This window comes from Bos indicus x Bos taurus, chromosome 4 (genome assembly GCF_003369695.1).
Source record: "Bos indicus x Bos taurus breed Angus x Brahman F1 hybrid chromosome 4, Bos_hybrid_MaternalHap_v2.0, whole genome shotgun sequence".
NCBI lineage: Eukaryota > Metazoa > Chordata > Mammalia > Artiodactyla > Bovidae > Bos > Bos indicus x Bos taurus.
The window spans coordinates 42,000,277-42,016,773 of record NC_040079.1 but is presented as its reverse complement, the minus strand read 5'-3'; the positions used below and the strand labels follow the sequence as shown (position 1 = coordinate 42,016,773).

At 41.9% G+C, this 16,497-nt stretch overlaps 1 protein-coding gene across 10 annotated transcripts in view; it reads right to left on the bottom strand.

Annotated features, from left to right (window-relative positions):
- The window catches only part of HECW1 (HECT, C2 and WW domain containing E3 ubiquitin protein ligase 1), a 481,203-nt gene that overhangs the window by 206,484 nt on the left and 258,222 nt on the right, over window positions 1–16,497 (bottom strand). For 9 of the 10 annotated variants that reach the window (XM_027539200.1, XM_027539204.1, XM_027539202.1 and 6 more), the window contains one exon: window positions 12,813–12,907. In XM_027539200.1, the coding sequence (XP_027395001.1) occupies window positions 12,813–12,907 (95 nt within the window). Of the gene's footprint in view, window positions 1–7,399; window positions 7,460–12,812; window positions 12,908–16,497 lie in introns of those variants that run through there. The other variant, XM_027539208.1, reaches the window with a different exon arrangement.

Here is a 16,497-nt window from a genome sequence, read left to right as displayed (position 1 = left end):
TCACATATTGCTGAAGCCTGGCTTGGAGAATTTTGAGCATTGTTTTACTAGCGTGTGAGATGAGTGCAATTGTGCAGTAGTTTGAGCATTCTTTGGCATTGCCTTTCTTTGGGATTGGAATGAAAACTGACCTTTTCCAGTCCTTTGGCCACTGCTGAGTTTTCCAAATTTGCTGGCATATTGAGTGCAGCACTTTCACAGCATCATCTTTCAGGATTTGGAATAGCTCAACTGGAATTCCATCACCTCCACTAGCTTTGTTCGTAGTAATGCTTTCTAAGGCCCACTTGACTTCACATTCCAGGATGTCTGGCCCTAGGTCAGTGATCACACCATTGTGATTATCTGGGTCGTGAAGATCTTTTTTGTACAGTTCTTCTGTGTATTCTTGCCATCTCTTCTTAATATCTTCTGCTTCTGTTAGGTCCATACCATTTCTGTCCTTTATAACATCCCTTTAAATAACAATACTTTTATGATCCCATGTTCCTTCCGTAACTGCAACTGTTTTGTGTGCTGAAGCACTGACAGGTCATACTTTTACTAAAGTCAAACCTTTCTAGAATATAATAAAAAAGCCAGAGGTACGGAAGTCGGAGAGGGTGCCACAAAAGTGCACAAGGGGAGAAGTGCAGTTAGAGAGGGTGTCAGCGGCTGATGTGAGTGTTACAGGGAGAGGTTTGCCCACCATCATCACTCCTGAGGCCCTGGAGAGTCATGGAGGAACTTGGCATCCTCTGTTAACAAATTAATCTTCGACAACTGATTGATTCAATACTTCACAGGAGGCGGCATGACCAAGGCTTTCTCTGGAAGCTGAAGACCTTTGAACAGGGTATCTCTGGACAGGAGGAAATGAGGCAGGGGAGGGTGGGGGAGGGTGGATGGGGAGGATGGGGGAGGATGCCACAGGCAGAGGGAACTGCAGTAGCAAAGGCAAGCAGAAGCACAGCAGCCTGATGTTTGGGGAGCCACAAGTCCTGCCACACCCCTGAGCTAGAATTTGAGGTGGCCATGAGAATCTGCAGGGGACAAGAAATGTGGGCTGGTTTTGTCATATTTTGTTGTTCAGTTGCTCAGTCGTGTCTGACTCTTTGTGACCCCATGGACTGCAGCACACCAGGCTTCCCTGTCCTTCACCATCTCCCAGAGTTTGCTCAAACTCTTGTCCATTGAGTCAATGATGCCATCCATCCAACCATCTCATCCTCTGTCACCCCCTTCTCCTCCTGCCCTCAATCTTTCCCAGCCTCAGGGTCTTTTCCAATGAGTCGGCTCTTCTCATCATGTGGCTAAAGTACTGGGGCTTCAGCTTCAGCATCAGTCCCTCCAATGAATATTCAGGACTGATTTCCTTTAGGATTGACTGGTTTGATCTCCTTGCTGTAAGGGACTCTCAAGAGTCTTCTCAGCACCACATTTCGAAAGCATCAATTCTTCAGTGCTCAGCCTTCTTTACAGTTCAACTCTCACATCCATACATGACTACTGGAAAAATCATAGCTTTGACTACACAGACCTTTGTCGGCAAAATGATTCTGTTTTTTAATATGTTGTCTAGGTTTGTCACAACTCTTCTTCCAAGGAGCAAGCATTTTTTAATTTCATGGCTACAGTCACCATCGGCAGTGATTTTGAAGCCTAAGAAAATAAAGTCTGTCTCTGTTTCCATTGTTTCACCATCTATTTGCCATGAAGTAATGGGACTGATTGCCATGATCTTAGTTTTCTGAATGTTGAGTTTTAAGCTAGCTTTTCACTTTCTTCTTTCACCTTCATCAAAATGCTCTTTAGTTCCCCTTCATTTTCTGCCATAAGGGTGGTGTCATCTGTATATCAGAAGTGAAGTGAAGTGAAGTGAAAGTCGCTCAGTCCTGTCTGACCCTTTGCAACCCCAGGACTATACAGTCCATGGAATTCTCTAGGCCAGAATACTGGAGTGGGTAGCCATTTCCTTCTCCAGGGTATCTTTTCAACCCAGGGATCAAACCCAGGTCTCCCACATTGCAGACAGATTCTTTACCAGCTGAGCCATGAGGGAAGTCCCTGCATATCTGAGGTTATTGATATTTTTCCTGGGAATCTTGATTCCAGCTTGAGCTTCGTCCAACTCATGTCATGTTTGGGATATTTTAATTAATTTTTGATGGCTATGAGGCTCAACAGGGAACAGGAGCAGCCAAGGATGGAACCCAGGTCTCCCACACTGCAGGCAGATTCTTTACCAGCTGAGCCACAAGGGAAGCCCTATTGTTTCATGAAACAACATGAAACAATTTCATGCATGGCTGCATGAAACAAGAGTGCAGCCTTAGAGCATGGTCTTGGTTCTGCCTCAAGGGATACTCATAACAAGATCTTTGAGCTCTTTACAGAATTAAAACCCTCAACAAATGGAAGATTGTCAGCATTCTTCATTCTAGAAAAGACTACCTGAGGCCAGACTAATGGAACCAGAGAAGCTCATCAAGAGATTACTTGATACTAGATCAAAGGAGTGCAGGCCCTGCACTTACCCTAATCTTAACAGCAACCCCAGCCTTTGAACTATTACTCTAAAACTCCTCACTAAATCCTCCTCGGTTGGAACACACAGTTTTTGAGGGGCATGAGCCTGCTGTGATCTTCTCTGCCTGGCAAAGCAATAAAGCTAATCTTTTCTCCTTCATCCAAAACTCTGTCTCTGAGATTCGATTTGTCTCCGGTGCACAGAGGCCAAGTTTTTGTCATCAAGTCCATGGTGGGCCCCAGGCTGAGAAGCCTGAGTTTAGAAAGCACAAGACAGGCAGAGAACTCATCTGGAGGCAGCCGATGAGAGTTTTGACAATATGATTAGAAGGACAGCGGGGAGAGGAGAGGCTTGTACCATTAGATAGTACAGGGGTAGAACTTGGTGACTGATTAGAAGAGGGTGTTGAGGAAAAGAGAGGAGTTCCTTTGGCTGATCTCTTTCTTTGTACTCTGAATTTAGAATCACTTTCTTACAGACTATAAAATTCCTCAAAATCACTGTCCTTCAGACCTAGTTTTTGTCATTTATCGCCAGTAAGTCCAGCTAAGGATGGAAGAATGACAAGAGTTTGGTTTTTGTATCTAAATCTATGTGGCTGAAGGGGAAAAAAAAAAACCTGCTTTAATTCTACTTATTAAAAATAGCTATTAAATTAATGTGTTGCACATGATAGTGTATTTATGTCAATACCACATTTTCAATTTATCCTACCCTCCCCTTCCTCTGCTGTGTCTACAAGTGCATTCTCTACATCTGCATCTCCATTTTTCCCCTGTAAATAGGTTCATCAGTACTATTTTTTCTGGATTCCATATATATGCATTAATATATGATATTTGTGATGACCTAGAGGGGTGGGATGTGGATGGAGAGAGGAGCAAGGCAGAGGGGATATATATATATATATATATATATATATATATAAACACACACACACACACAATTATGACTGATTCGCACTGTTGTACAACAGAAACCAACATAACATTGTAAAGCAATTATCCTCCAATTAAAAAAAATAATGTACTGCAAAGCTTTGGGTAAATTAAATCATAGGAAGTATGTCAGCTGCCTTTCCATCTGGGTCAGACAGTCTGATCAGTGGAAGACAAGGGCTGCATTTTGCACAGAGCTCTTTGCAGCCACCCACTCCCTCTGACTAAACAGACAGGCAATGTGAGGGCTCACCCGGGGAGGGATGTGCATGGTTCAGCTACAGGAGTGTGTAGTGAGACTGCGACAATATTTACTCCTTGAAAAATGAATGATGCTCCTGAAAAGATGCTTATAAATTGATTTTACTTTCATACAAACTATCTCCTCAATGACTTGCTTTAAAATTTCTGAGGTGTATTTTAAAATATAAAAATGTGTTTAGGTTCTAAGCAAAATGTGTGTGTCTCTCTAGGGCAACATCTGCTGTCCCATGACATGGCACTCAGATCTTCCATGAAAAACTAAGAAAAGCCCACTTAGGTCCACAGATGCCCAGGTACTCTGCCACATCAGGGCCCTCACATCCCCACGGCAGCAACAGCTGCCCTCCCCTAGATACATCGTGGAGGTTCCTCCTCCCTACAACTTGCTGAATGATGTGATGAGTGGGCACCTCCCTTTATCTCATATCTGGAGGGGAGTTCTTACTCTTTCATTAAATACTGGTCAGCATCAAGAACCTGTTATCTCTCCTCTCTGCCTTTCCAAGGGCTGTGTGGGAAGCCCAGGCCCACTCTCTGGTTGCCTACATTGTGATCTTCTAAGACAATGTCTCTAAGCAACAGACTCATTTGGGCACAAGAAGTAAACTGAAGTACTTCTGGTCTAGTTCTTCTCTCACAAATATTTATTAAACTACAATCCACAGTTCAGCCACCATTTTGAACTATTCTCCATCCACCCCACAGGTACTTTTTATGGGACAGTGATTTCCTCTTAAAATACCCTGAATGAAGGGATTAAACCCATTCTTACAGGTACAAACTCATTATTTTTGGCACTTTTAATTTTTCTGTATATTGTTCAAATATGCATTCAGCTTCTCTATATGATACTGATACTGAAATCTATGTATTTTTGCAACCAGAGAGCTGGAGGAGACCCACAGAGAAACAGGATTTGCTCATGAGACTCATAATACCAATCAATTCTTACTGTATCCTCACTACATGCTGGGCCAGTGCTGAGAACATCACTGGCATCACTTCATCTCATCCTCACATAACCTTCTAACAGTCCAATGAAACAGATCCTATTTTTATCATCCCTCTATACTGCTGTAGATTCAGAAATGGAGCCTCCCTCAGAGAAGTTAAAGGCCACCAAGTTAAAAGGCCAAGCCAGGGCCTCGAACCATACCTATTGGGTACAAGTGTTTTATGGATGGCCTGCCACATGCCAGGTATTATTCTAGCTGGTGCTGGGAACCAGCTCTGAATAGGACAGGCAAATGCATCCTTGACCTTAGAGGTTATACTTTAATAGGGGGACTAAACACACAGAAATTGCACCATGAACACCATGAGTGAAAACAAAGCACGATGGAGCCTGGAGAGTGCCTGTACGTGTGTGGAGACTCTTTTACATTGGGTGCTTACAGAGACCACTGAGAAGGTGACGTTGAGAAAAATCCTAAATGAAAAGATGCAGTAAGCCATTTCAATATCTGGGGGACATGTTCCTCACATGAAGAACAAAGGCCCTAAGAGCAGACTGGCTTACTGAACTCAAGGGTGGGAAAGACAACCAGTAATACTAGAAATAGGTGGAAAAGGAGGGGCAGCAGTAGGCGGGGGCAGGCCGCCTAGGACTGGAAGGTTATGGAAAGAATGTTGAACAGAAAAGCCAATTTTGAGCAGAAACATTATGTGATGAGCTGACAAAGTTCCAACAGAGAGGAGAATTGGCTATGCAGGAGACAGATGCTAATCTCAGGATCAGAGTTTCTTAGAAGGCAAGATGAGCTAGCATCCTATGTATAAATTGACAGTTTGACCCGGGACAGTGGGAATGAGAAGGAACAGAGCTTGTGAGCCTGCGTTCAGGCAGGCTAGTGCAGTGGGCTGTGTGCAGGCAAGCTGATTGGGGTCTGATGGCGTCTATTTTCTCAGCGAAGGAAAGCGGGTCATCATGGTGGAGAGGGGGCAGGTGCTATAGATTTGAGGAAAATGAAGAAAATATGAAATAGCCTTCTTTGAATGTAGGAAAAGTTGAGTGCTCCTTGGGAGTGCTAAAGGGCTCTTGAGATTTGTGGTTATAAAAATTCTTTTACTTCCTAGAACAAGGGTGGGCAAAATTGGGTTTAACCATGGCTGGACTTTGCCAGGTGAGAGTGACAAAGAGATGAATGGGTCAGTGATAAGGCTAAAGAGGGAGGTGAAACATGTGTGTGATCATGTAGTTAAGATCAACAGATTTGGGGCAGGCCAGTGAGCTGCAAAGCAGGGAGAGGATGGTCTAAGAGTGGTATACTGGGATCTGAGAATTCGGAAGTGATGCAACCACTTGTGTTGGGAAGACCTAGACCAGAACCATAGGAGTCAATGGCTGAGGAAGGTTGGCCATAGGAACTGAGAGGCCAGAATGTGGGAGAGATTGTCTCTTTAATATGAATACGGAAGCCATCAAGAAATACAACAGAATTATCTCTTAGCTGCATTTTATAGTACAATTATGGATAATAAGAACAGTGGTCACTGATTTTTGTTCATGTCTTTATTCAGGATTAAACTTGTAGAGGATAAAACTCAGGACCCATAACTACCACATCTGGACCTTAATTCTACATGAGTAATTCTGATGGTCAGGAGTATAAATTCATTTCTTGGCATCTCTGTTTTACTGTTTAGGAAATACAGAGCAGTGGGGTATTTTCTCTAGTATTTGGCAACAAATTCTTGTTAAATGAATGAGAAAAGTGTTAGTCCCATTTTAATTTGTGCAGCCCAAGTAAGAAGAAAAAATATGGGAAAATGATACTATACATTACTTTATTCCATTATTTCCCTACATTATTCAAGAAAAGATTTTAAGAGTGGGAATTGAGTGTGCAAAGGAATAAGGCAAAAAATGCCAAATAACTGTTGGGGTTGGGTATGTTGTTGGCTTGAAAAAGCGCCTTTCCTGCCCTTCAAATGCCCACAGCTAGTAAGTCAGACAGCAGAGATTTGAATCCAGTTTTGTTTGATTTCAGTGTGATCATCACTTCTTGTTCCTATTAGTTCAACAAAGTGAACTAATGTTCAATGAAGTGGACAGCGTATTTGTGCATACACATCCCTCCCTCCAAATAAGCAATAATTATCCCCAAGTCCTGCATCTGGAATGGAGGTTATCCATACCTTTCTTTTCAGCTTGAAGTGTTTCAAAAAGGCAAATTTGGGACGTCTGAGGGCACAATGCAGAATCTTCCTAAGGCAGGTTATCTGAGAGAACTCTACCCATAAACCACATGGTTGTTTCAGGTTATAAACAACTCTTTGAAATGTTAGTCTCCCAGTTGAGAAAACCTCCTTATTTCTCCTCACCAGTAGTCATTATGCCCTAAGAAAGCAAAATCACCTCATTTTGGCTAAGCCTTTAGAAAAAGGCAATTAAAGAAACTTACAATTGCTAGAAAGGGTCTAGAAAGAAAAAAGAATAATAGTTTCAAATAGTTTAAGAAAAAATATTAGGTTAATGTTGACAATTTTAAGCAAGCAAGATTTTTTTTTGTCATTTGAAAGTGTAACACACACAAACCATACAGTTGTTTGAAAAATTAGAGAGGCTCCAATGAAACTCAGGGAGTCTTTAAAATAACCCGGTAGTGGCTATGTGCACATGCATCTATTTGGGTGCACAAATACCTGAACCCCTAAACTGAAGTATTAGTGCTAAGATTATACTAACCTCCTCTGAAAGGCAGTCCTCTTTAGGTTCTGACAGAGCAGCCATTTTCGTCAAAGTTAGTTGTGGTCAAGAACATGGGCAGGGAAACTGTCCACAGCCCTGGGGGAGGTATAAAAAACTCTAGGGGTCAGACTCTGCTCTCAGTCCTAGCGCTGCCTGATAATTCTGACTTACCCTTGGCTGAACACAGACAGAGCCTTTACACCCTCACATGCCTGAGGACTTTACTCATTTAAGGGCTTCTGGTCCCTCTGTTAAGAGCAACACAGACAAACTCCAAAGGAGAAAAAAGATCTACCTCTGTGATTAAGATGCAAGGACTGGCTTCTGAGTTTTGGGACTGCTTAATGAAAAAGCCCTGGAGAAGAGCCCTAATCTAAAAGTGGGGACCCTGTCTTCCTCCCCAGGCAGCCCAATGCAACCTTAAATCCTGGGCTCAGTTCAGGTGGTTGAAAGGGGTCAGACCTAATGATCTACTAGACCCAAGATTAATTATTGCGAGGGGTAGGGGCAGCAACAAACTTTGGAGTAAGCACATTTGAGGGCTCGGCTCCTCGGCTCAGTCTTGCAGATCATGTGTTTTGAACCAAAGAAATTAAAAGAGTAGAGTTAATCTGCCTGTTAATCAACCTGAACTTTGCTTTCTGCATAGACCAAGAAAGGCAAAAGCCCTGATGTCAATTTATTGTACAGGATAACCATGGAACTTTTAATTATGTCTGAAAAGTGGCTGGTGTGGAAGTGGCCAGTGGAAGGCAGCCCTCTGGGTGTGGGGAGGAGACCACCTGGGCTGTGCTTCTCTCTCTGGCCAGCATCTCAACCAGTGTGGCTGGGGGCTATTTTCCTGCTTGAAGTAGGGAGAACTTGGACCCTCCTTGCCAATCCCAGGTATCTCTGACCTACTGGTGCTCGACACACTGCCTTCATCACTCTGCTTGTGGGTCAGGTTTAATTTACTTACTTTCTCTCAGACTCTTTCCCTGAAGGAGTGCTTTTCCCAGAGTGTGACTGCTGAGTTGAACACTTGAGTTGAAAGGTGCAAATCTGGAGTCAGCATCTTTGTAATTTGAGATTTCTCATCCCTCAGTGAAATGTTAAAAAAAAAAAAAAAAAAAAGCAAACTTTTTATAGAAAGGCCATTTAGAATTTGAAAACCAGAATGTTTGGCTAGACTGTCGTCAATCTGACGGCCATTTATCAGGCACTTTCTGTGTAAAAGCCGCAGTGCTGACTGGCTCTGAGGCCCATGGAGCCCAGGGGCTGGCTGGCCACCCTCTCCCCAGGACACTTGTTAATCTTACTGCAAAAGCCGGCTCCAAGGCCAGAGGTAATCAAAAGCCCTTCCTTTCGACAAGTTCCTGAGGCTCTTTTGAGTGGTGGAATTACAAGTGATATTTTCCTCTTTGTTTATAAGTATTTCCAAGGAGGATATACTATTTGTGTATTTTTTTAATGTTAAAAATGGTGATACCTTTTATACTTATTTTGGTCTTCATTGTAGTTCTAAAAATCTCTAGCGTTTCATGGTTAGTATTATAATGGATGAGTATAAAGTTGGTTTATTGGATTGTATAGAAATGATCAAGTTCATGTAAAGAAAAACAATATATGTAACTGAATATATACATATATGTGTATATGCCTGTATGTGTGCTAAGCTGCTTCAGTTGTGTCTGATTCTTTGTGACCCTGTGGACTGTAGCCTACCAGGCTCCTCTGTCCATGGGATTCTCCAGGCAAGAATACTGGAGAGGGTTGCCATGCCTTCCTCCTGGGGATCTTCCTGAACCAGGGACTGAATCAGCATCTCTTACATCTCTTGCATTGGCGGCTGTTTTTTTTCTTTTTTTTACCACTAGAGCCACCTGGGAAGCGAGTGTGTGTGTGTGTGTGTGTGTGTGTATGACTAGGGGAGACAGGACTGGTTCTTTTAGATCAGGGGTCTTCTCCAGTGTTGTTTCATTAAAGAGTCCCAGAAAATAAGAATCAAATCCTTTGTGTGTGTGTGTGTGTATAATTACAGTTACCAGATAGACAGATGGACTATTACTGCTGGAACACAGGGACTGTGCAGCAGATGGCTGGGGTAGACTTTGTCAAGTCAGCCCAAGAAGACAGTGGGTCTCTGTTATGGACTGACTTGTGTTCCCCCACCAAATTCATTTGTTTAAATCCTAACTCCCTGTATTTGGAGACTGTGCCTTTAGAGAGGTAATTAATGTTAAATGAGGGCTTTAGAGTTGGGTCCTGATCCAAGAGGACTGGTGTCCTTACAAGAACAAGAAGAGATGCCAAGGATTCAGGCACTTAGAGAAAAGGCCATTTTTGTACACAATGAGAAGACAGTAGTCTGCAAGCCAAGAAGAGAGGCATCAAAAGAAACCAATCCTGTGAACACCTTGATTTGGACTTCCAGCCGCCAAAACTGGGACATGATAGAATGGCCATAGAGAAACAACTCTTCATAAGAGATCAGGGCGGCACCAGCAATCCTCAGTTTAAAAATGGCAAGCTGATTTTGGAAAAATTGAATAGCACTTCCCTTTAGAAACAGTGAGCTTAAGTCCACAGACCAAATGCAAAGGCAAAGTTCAAAAACTAAACTGAGTTCAGAAAGCAAAGGCTAGATTAAATTCAGCTCCACAACCACATAGCCAGTGGTCACTTAACCAAAAAGACCCTTCCCAACTGTCTCACCAATATGCCGTGAATCGATTAGAACAATACAAGTGAATCGCCTTTGAAGAATGCACCGTGGTACAGAATAATAAAGGCCACCGGGAGTTTAACTATCACAAAACCCAACTGCACGTTAAAAGGCTGTCTTGCGGGAAAGTACATCCTCCCTTCTGCCATAGGACTCATCACTAACGAGGCAGTGGGAAGATTACTCTCCACTCCTGGCATCACATGGGCTTGGAGGTCAGGCTCTTGGATTAAGAAAAGAAACAACAGTTGTGTATGGAAAGTACATTAAAGTGTCAACCCAAGTGTCTACTGATTTATACAAGAAAGTCACCTTGGAGAAGATAAGAGAAGAACAGTAACATGTCAGAGTGTTTCCAGATGTCTGCATTTTAAGCATAAGCCACGGGAGCAGACAAGGGATAACGCGGTGGGGCCAGTGCTGACTCAGAAGCAGGCCAGCTCCTTAACATGCCTGTCAAACAACCTGCTGTTTCCTCTCCTCAGACCTGAGCCCTTGTCTCTGATGTCACATCCCCTGGAAAGCCTAAGCCAGGTGACAAAGTGATCTCATCTCAAAGAGGGCTTTTCCTCAGTGTAACCTTAGGCAGTTTTCCGGGTACCTGGCACCTTTTATTTTTTCAGGCTTAGGTTGTATACCTCTCTGATGATGTAGATCACATTTTGCATTAGTCTGAGGAGCAGGTTAAAACCGGAGTTTCCAGTAGGCTGAGTTCAGAGAAGCCAAATGCCCCAGAGAGCTTCCTCCAAAAAGGACTTCCCGGAAGATAAGAATTCACTGGAATTCCAGGGCTGGACACACCCATAGCAGCCCACCTGAGCAGAAGGTGAGGAGCTCTCCCGTCTCGTTCCAGCCTTGAGCCAGCAGGCCAGTCCCATCCCTGGGCAAGACCCATCTTGGCTGAGGGATTCAGGCATCTGGGAGAAGCTGCCCCATCACTTGACTCACTGTGCTGTGGCGGAAACCGGCCAAGCCTGACTGGAGGGCTCTTCCCGAATCAGCTAGACTCTGCCTTCAGCCTCTCTCTTCTCTGTTGTGTGTTCAAAGCCTTCTTGCTTTGTCCACCTCGATATTCAGCTCCAGTTTCACTGCTTCTATTCTGTTGCTCCTCCTGCCTGGACAACTGGCTCCCCTCTTTGGGGGATGGTCCTTACAGATGGAGCTGGAAGTTGGGCTCACCACTCTGGGGATATGTCCTCAGATTATCGCACTTAAGAGTTCTGACCCACCCCATAAAGTGACAAACATCACATATAAGTAGACAGGGTGAGTGCAGGGAGAAATGGTAGAGCCAGTGAACAGTGTAGCTGGTCCCTCCTCTCTTCTCCCTGCCCCGCCTGCTGCGTGTCCCCTCATGGGAAGCCCTGGAAAGCCCTGTCCACCCCCAGGATGGAGGCAGACAGGCTCCTGGTTCCCAAGCCTGTTTGTCTTACTGCCCCCACTGAGGACTCAACACAGTCATCTTTAGCACATGGAAAAAATGATTTGTGAAACAGCAAATGGTGTCTTTTGGAGCTGAGGTTCTTTCTAAATCATTCTTATTTCATTTCTCATTCAATTTCTCTTTCTTTTTACATAGGGGGAAAAACCCTCAAATCTTTTTTTACTTACACTAGTAAGTAAAAGTGATACTCTACTTACAAAGTCCCTAGTGGTTTCTGTTCCACTTTCCCCAGTCCGTCATTTTTAATTTATATGAAAGGAAAAGGAATGCCATTTGTAAGATTTCAGTTAGCCTCATCTGATGAATTGAGAACTAAGGTAAGAAGCAACACAAAGATAAAACCAGACTGTAATTTATGAAAAGACAGCATTTATCACCAGAGTACTCAACAGAGCCACCAGGTAGGAAACAGTGTGATTTAAATCTCCAATCTGCAGCTAGCTAACCGTGTGACCCTAGGTATATCACTTAAATTCCTCGGTAAAATTACACTTTCCTCATTTATATAAAGAAAAGAAGAAAAGGACCAGAGATTCTAGTCTTTTCTAGGCCTATCATTTTCTAATTCTATGACTAAAATCAGCCTAAAACTTTAAATTCTATTCCAGAAATTTACCTTAAGCCTAAAAAATTTAAACATCCAGTAATTTAAATATTTAACATCATGGAATTTTAAAGATGTATTCCTAAGAGAGACGTTTATTCACTGCAATTATGCGTGTGTGCTAAATCACTTCAGTTGTGTCTGACTCTTTACGACCCTACAGACTGTAGCCCGCCAGGCTCCTCTGTCCATGGGATTCTCCAGGCAAGAATACTGGAATGGGTTGCCACATCCTCCTCAAGGGGACCTTCCCAAGTCAGGGATCGAACCTGCATCTCTTATGTCTCCTCTGTTGGCAGGTGGGTTCTTTACCACTAACGCCACCTGGGAAGCCCAATTATGTGTGAGTCTATTAGAAACATCTGGTTATCTAGTGAAGCCTGATATTTCTCTAACAAAAAGTGGGATGTATGCGTTCTGATAAGTTTATTTGGGATCTCATTTCACTGCCTGATTTTGAGATGTGCTTCTGTCTGTCTGAATCTATCATTATATGTATCAATATAGATATTTTCAGAATCTATCAATATATCTCCACATTTGTGTGGAGATTCCCCACCCCCAGCACACATACATTAAAACATAAGAACAGAATAGCAAAGTAAAGAAGCACCAGAGTTAGTTCTAAGAGGACAAAAGAGGAGGACACAGGACTTACAGGAGCTGCTGAGTTTTTGACGGTGACACTGGGGGTGGTGGCTCGCAAGGCTCCACTTACTCCATGGTAGTATTTGAAGCAGATCTTAGTTTCAGCTGAAAGACAAAAATAAAATGGGACTGAGAAGTAGAGTGTAACCCTGGAAGAAAGGGCCAGGGCCAGAGAGGACACCCCCAGGAACTGCCACCCAATTCCTCCCACCCAGGCAGCCACCCCGACAGCCTTGCTTTACTTGTGGCCTCATGGTCCAACTTTTTTCTGAATGTGCATCATCAAAATTTGTTTTGGTCTTAGTGTTTTTGAACCCAAGGCAAATCTATCATTTAGACTTTTCAGCATTCATCCTATCCCATTAGAAGTTATTGCTTTTAAACCCTCAGTTTTAAGATTTTAGGTGATTTGGTGATCACTACCAGTCTGTTTCTTCTATAATTTTCTCTTATTGAATTCATTGTGATTAGTATGTTGGCAATTTGAAGGAAGACTTTGAGAAATTATTGAAATACACAGAAGAAAGGCATATTTTCTGATGATGATCACTAGATAATAATGTGGAAACTCCATAACTTTTTAGCATTTTGTTTTGCAGAGGACAAAATCTGTGGCCAACTTGAGTTTGGTTCATTGGAAGGTGACCTGCTTTTCCCAATTTACTGTCAAAAGGGTTTTTTCTCTTTAAGTTTGAAAAATTTATTGGGCTTTGTCTTAGTCCTTTATATTAATTTTGTCTGGAACAACATGTGGACTCTCCCAATTTGAGTTCTTGTTTCTCAAATCTGGGAATTTGTCTTCAATTATAATGTATTTAAAAATAATGTCTACAATTTTCTTAGCATTCATTTTAATATGTTCATTATGGAAAATATGGACAATGAAGCAAAGTATAAAAAACACTTTTAAGAATGTGTTTTGCATACTTGAGTGTATACGCTTTATATAATAACACCTTTCGCTTTTTATTTTTTTTTCCTTTTTTTATTATTATTTTTTTTATAATTTTATTTTTAAACTTTACATAATTGTATTAGTTTTGCCAAATATCAAAATGAATCCATCACAGGTATACATGTGCTCCCCATCCTGAACCCTCCTCCCTCCTCCCTCCCCATACCATCCCTCTGGGTCGTCCCTGTGCACTAGCCCCAAGCATCCAGTATCGCACCTTTCGCTTTTTAAAGTAAATTGTTAATAAAGCATGTTCAACCATCTAAGGACCTGATGCTGGGAAAGACTGGGGGCCAGAGGAGAAGGAGGTGACAGAGGGTGAGATGGTTGGATGGCATCGCCCACTCAAAGGACATGAGTTTAAGCAAACTCTGGGAGATAGTAAAGGACAGGGGAGCCTGGTGTGTAGCAGCCCATGAGGTCTCAAGGAGTCAGACATGATTTAGTGATTGAACATCAACCATCAATTCAAAGCTTTGTAGATAACATTCCTTGTTCTATGGAATCTGAATCAATTTGTAACTTGAAAATATTTTCCTCATCTTGGAAATTTGGGATTATCCCTTAAAATTAATGCCTTTTTGAAAATTATTTTTAAGTTCAAGTTTGTTCTCTAGGATAATGGAGCAAAAGTTGCTTCTTATCTACCAACACTCATTCTCCTTTTCATCCTTAATGATTAAATTTCAGTTTTATTTTGGGTAGTAATGCCCAGCTAAAGAACGTTTTGTAGCCTCCCTTGCAGATCACATTTATGCTTTTTGCCATTGTTATTTGGGGGTTTCTAGCATATGTAGCTGAACCTAAACCTAGATGATATAGAAAAGTTTCTTTCAATATAGCATATAAAGCATATGAGAATTGCAATATTCTTCTTTAGAAGATAGGACTATTTAAGGATTCTCCCTTTCTGTGGCCAAATTGCTTTCTACAAAGCACTGTATACTTCGACCAGAAAATGTAACTCTGATCAACTCTTTAATCCTTGCTAACATTGAATATTATCAATTAAATATAAGTTTAAAATAGCATCTCATTTTTATTCTAAAAGATTTTAATCAACTTTTAATTAGCCATTGGATTTAGTGTTTTTTTTTAATCCATTGAACTGCAGTTAAGATTTCCCACTGCCAAATGTTTGCCTTTTGCAGACATATTCTTACTTTACTTTAAAATATCAATATTTTAAGTTTCCTTTCTTCTTCATCCTTGCAGTGCAGTGATTTTGCATATCTGTTGATTGCCTTTTAAGCTCTTGGTGGACAATCTTTTAACTTAGTTCCATATTCTCCAAGGCACCCCACATAAGGTCTACATACAGAGATCTATAGGTCTACACATCCTGATTACAGAAAAACCTGAACAAACTTTTTGGCTAAGTCAATATTACTGTTTTAGCCTGAGAGGCAGGTATTTTCTTGGGCTCCAAAATCACTGTGGATGGTGACTGAAGCCATGAAATTAAAAGATGCTTTCTCCTTGGAAGGAAAGCAATGACAAACCTAGACAGTGTATTAAAAAGCAGAGACTTTACTTTGCCTACAAAGGTCCATATAGTCAAAGCTATGGTTTTTCCAGTAGTCATGGACAGATAGATGTGAGAGCTGGACAATAAAAAAAGGCTGAGCACCAAAGAATTGATCTCTTCGAACTGTGGTTCGAAGAGAGTCCAAGAGAGTCCCTTGGACTGTAAGATCAAACCAGTCACTCCTAAAGGAAATCAATCCTGAATATTCATTGGAAGGACTGATGCTGAAATTCCAATATTTTGGCCACCGGATATGAAAAGCCAACTCTTTGGAAAAGACTCCAATTGAAGGTAGGAGAAGGGGACAAGAGAGGATGGGATGGTTGGATGGCATCACTGACTCGATGGACATGAGTTTGAGCAAACTGCAGGAGATGGTGAGGGACAGGGAAGCCTGGCGTGCTGCAGTCCATGGGGTTGCAAAGAGTCAGACATGACTGAATGACTGAACCACAATGACAAGGGATCACGGAGGCACCCTGAGCAGTGAACCAGGTCACCACACTGAGTCACTGCAGTTCAGAATATGAGTTACTCTGCCTGTAAATGCCAGAGAGATGGGCATGGAGGAGCCAAATGGCTTCACTTCAAGTTTAGTTGTGTGGAGGAAAATTTTATATAGCAGGTATCCCAGAAAGGCACTACTAGCTTTCCTTTCAAAGTAAATTATTCCAATGCTTTCACATAAAAAGGTCAGGGAAATTATATACAATCTTTTATTGAATCCTATTGCTAGGTGAGAGGGTCAGTGCATGTTTAGAGCCAAGAATTCATGGAAACCTTCAAAGTATTATGATTGTTTTCTGAAAAACTACTGGTAAATTTTTCTTTTTCTTAAGCGTTTTAAGATTCCAGTATTCAGCAACTTAATTTACTAATGGATTTTCCTTTTATTTAACCTAAATAGCTCCTGCTGTTTAAACGATTTCCTATTCAAACTTGAAAGAGATACTCAATTGTTTTTTGGATGTGAGAGCTGGACCATAAAGAAGGCTGAGCACCAAAGAACTGATGCTTTCAAACTGTGGTGCTGGAGAAGATTCTTGAGAGTCCCTTGGACAGCAAGGAGATTAAAACAGTCAATACTAAAGGGAATCAACCCTGAACACTCATTGGAAGGACTGATGCTGAAGCTCTAATACTTTGGCCACCTGATACAAAGAGCCGGCTCTTTGGAAAACAACCTGATGCTGAGAAAATTGAGGGCAGGAG